General features: G+C 49.2%; 1 protein-coding gene across 1 annotated transcript; it reads right to left on the bottom strand.

The window, feature by feature from the left end:
* Window positions 1-1,293: 1,293 nt before the first annotated feature.
* LOC126480676 (uncharacterized) lies at window positions 1,294-2,184 on the bottom strand. Its single transcript, XM_050103900.1, has 2 exons — window positions 1,890-2,184; window positions 1,294-1,766 (listed from the first exon to the last, which is right to left on the bottom strand). The coding sequence occupies exons 1-2, from the start codon at window positions 2,173-2,175 to the stop codon at window positions 1,420-1,422; spliced, it is 633 nt and encodes a 210-aa protein (XP_049959857.1). The 5' UTR covers window positions 2,176-2,184; the 3' UTR covers window positions 1,294-1,419.
* Between the last annotated feature and the right edge of the window lie 778 nt (window positions 2,185-2,962).

Genomic DNA, 2,962 nt, shown 5'->3' with positions numbered 1-2,962 from the left:
GTAAGAAGGTGGGATCACTTTCAATGTTTTCCAGGATGTCAGAACAAATCATTCTTCGGCGTTCCTTCTGTTCAATTGTGAGACACTTTGGAAACATTTTTGAACACACTTTGTTCATGTTGAAACTTTCATGAAGAATCTGCCTAACACTTTCCTTGTCAACTCCTGTTAACTCAGACACTGCTCTGATTGTTAAACGGCGATCTTGTCGAACAAGTTTACCGATTTTTTGAATGTTTGCATCAGTTTTTGCTGACAATGGTCTGCCAGTGCGAGTGTCATCACTGGTGTCTTCGCGGCCATCTTTAAATTGTTTAAACCACTCAAACACTTGTGTTCGCGATAAACAATCATCGCCGTACACTTGTTGTAACATTACAAACGTTTCACTTGCAGATTTTCCTAGTTTGAAACAAAATTTGATGTTAACACGCTGTTCTTTCTGTACACTCAACATTTTCCGACGCACAGACAAAACGTCAACTACTTAAAACAGACGCCACGGGCAGACTGAGTGCAGGAGGCAGATGAAACTCGAGCAGTAGTCGGAGCGAGAATCACGTGACAGGCCACGCGACTTTCAGCCTTATTGCATTCGTTTTATTGTTTCACCAGTACTAGTCCGGTTTTTTTCTAGCCACACCTCGTATAGTATGACATTTCACAGACTACGGTTTAATGTAAGCTCGATTTCACTTTGTCAGTTTGTGTTTGAGTTGGTACACCACGCTTAATGCTGTACCCTGTGTCAATCACTCGGGATTTGGAGAGTATTGTATCTTGATCGTGTACATTTTAACACTGCAGTTGTTACATGAACTGGTGAATGGAACTAATTTTCACGATATTTTCTCTGTTCTAATCGATGTACCTTGAATTGCACAAATATCAGCCAAGAATCTTCGACAATGTGATAACAAAGTATACGACCTGAATAGAGATTTCAATATACACTATTGTAGACTTGATCTAGCGTAACTGAAAGATTTAAATTTATTCCATAGTACTTCGGAAACATGATAGAAAGGAAATTCTCTTTTAGATTCGTTTTGGAAGTTTAACACTTTTTATAGAGTAAGTTAATTTACCAGTTGCTTTAAAAGCATACATATAACAATGGAGAATCTAATACGTTGGTTACCAGATAACAAGATAAGATGCAGTAGAACCTTCGTAATAAGGCAACTACTGTGTTGAAACTCACAAACGTTTTCGTGTTCAGAAACGAGTGACACGGCATAAAAGTGAGTGACATAAAAACAAGGGAAGAAAGAGTACGGAAAACAATTAATGTACAGTTTAAGCGACATTTTATTGAAGAAGAAATAAAAATTTTGACTCAATGTTCAGACAGTACAGGAGTGGGAATTTTTAGTGTCCGAAAGTAGGAGATGGCTTAGTAGAGAGGAAGAGTGATACTTAGCGGCCATAGTGACCACCATGACCACCACCGCCGCCGCCTCCATGGCCGCCGCCGCCGCCTCCGTGACCTCCGTGTCCACCACTACCGCCTCCGTGACCTCCGTGTCCACCACCACCGCCTCCGTGACCACCGCCTCCGTAGCCTCCGTGTCCACCACCACCGCCTCCGTGACCACCGCCTCCGTAGCCTCCATGTCCACCACCGCCGCCTCCGTGCCCACCGCCGCCGCCTCCGTGACCGCCGCCTCCATAACCTCCGTGTCCACCACCGCCGCCTCCGTGACCACCGCCTCCGTAGCCTCCGTGTCCACCACCACCGCCTCCGTGACCACCGCCTCCGTAGCCTCCGTGTCCACCACCACCGCCTCCGTGACCACCGCCTCCGTAGCCTCCGTGTCCACCACCACCGCCTCCGTGACCACCGCCTCCGTAGCCTCCATGTCCACCACCGCCGCCTCCGTGCCCACCGCCGCCGCCTCCGTGACCGCCGCCTCCATAACCTCCGTGACCGCCGCCGCCCCCATGACTGCCGCCTCCGTGGCCACCTCCACCACCCCCGTGACCACCGCCACCGCCTCCATGGCCGCCACCACCACCTCCGTGGCCGCCGCCTCCGTAGCCGCCGTGTCCTCCGCCCCCGCCGCCCCCGTGCCCTCCGCCTCCGTAGCCTCCCGCGGCCACAGTCGCCACGAGCGCGGCGCCCAGGCACAGCGCCAGAAGCAGCCGCCTGCTAGAAGCCCGCGATCTCGCCATTGCTGCCGGAGTGACTGGACACTTGTGGGATCAGTCGTCGCAGGACGACTGTGCTGCCTCGTCCAGCGCTCCCACACGTATTTATACTCGTGTCACGGACGGTTTCTCCGCATCTCGGCGTCTCGGTTGACTTCCTCTGCTTGCCGATCCGTCGCGGTTTCGTTCTCGCAATCTTCTTACTCGTAACCAGAAAGCACGTCTTGGTATAAGGTAATACAGTGTATGATTTCTCTCAAGATTAAACCGCCTTTTGTTTTCTTTCCAAAAGAGGATCATAAAAGCACAGTATAATTTTTTCTTCTTCAGTTAATTACTCTCGAATATCCGCCGCTGTAGCTTAGCTGTAGCGTTACCGCTTAGCGGGCAGGGGGCCCGGGTTCGATTCCCGGCAGGGGGTTGGGTGTTGTGTGTCTTTCACCGTCATTTTCATCACTGACTCGCAAGTCGCCGAAGTGGCGTCAACTAAAAAGGACTTGCAATACGGCGGCCGAACTCCACCGAATGGGGTCGTCCCGGCCAATAATGCCATACGATCATTTCAATTTTTTAGTCTGGAATAATCTCGCTGTCGGCCGAACGTTAAGCTCTCAGCCCCAACTGCTAAGGTAATTTGCCACTAGTTCACTTCGGTGCTGTGTGTATGGTTCCGATATAATCTTTTGTTTTGATTGCATCATTTAATGGAATGTCAAATAATATTTAGGAAACAGTACATTCCAGATTTATTAAATGGTTTCAGTAGTTGTTTTATAACATTCCTACCAATTCCAAGAAGAACGTTTATGAA

Source organism: Schistocerca serialis, chromosome 5, assembly GCF_023864345.2.
Source record: "Schistocerca serialis cubense isolate TAMUIC-IGC-003099 chromosome 5, iqSchSeri2.2, whole genome shotgun sequence".
Lineage (NCBI taxonomy): Eukaryota > Metazoa > Arthropoda > Insecta > Orthoptera > Acrididae > Schistocerca > Schistocerca serialis.
The sequence above is the reverse complement of the archived record's forward strand: the minus strand, read 5'-3'. Positions and strand labels throughout refer to the sequence as shown.

Bases quoted from the DNA above. Each gene is read 5' to 3' on its own strand.
- LOC126480676 (XM_050103900.1), bottom strand. From the start codon at position 2,175: ATGGCGAGATCGCGGGCTTCTAGCAGGCGGCTGCTTCTGGCGCTGTGC. The intron at 1,767-1,889 runs GTGGGCACGGAG...GTGGACACGGAG, and splicing joins CGGTCACGGAGGCGGCGGCG to GCTACGGAGGCGGTGGTCAC.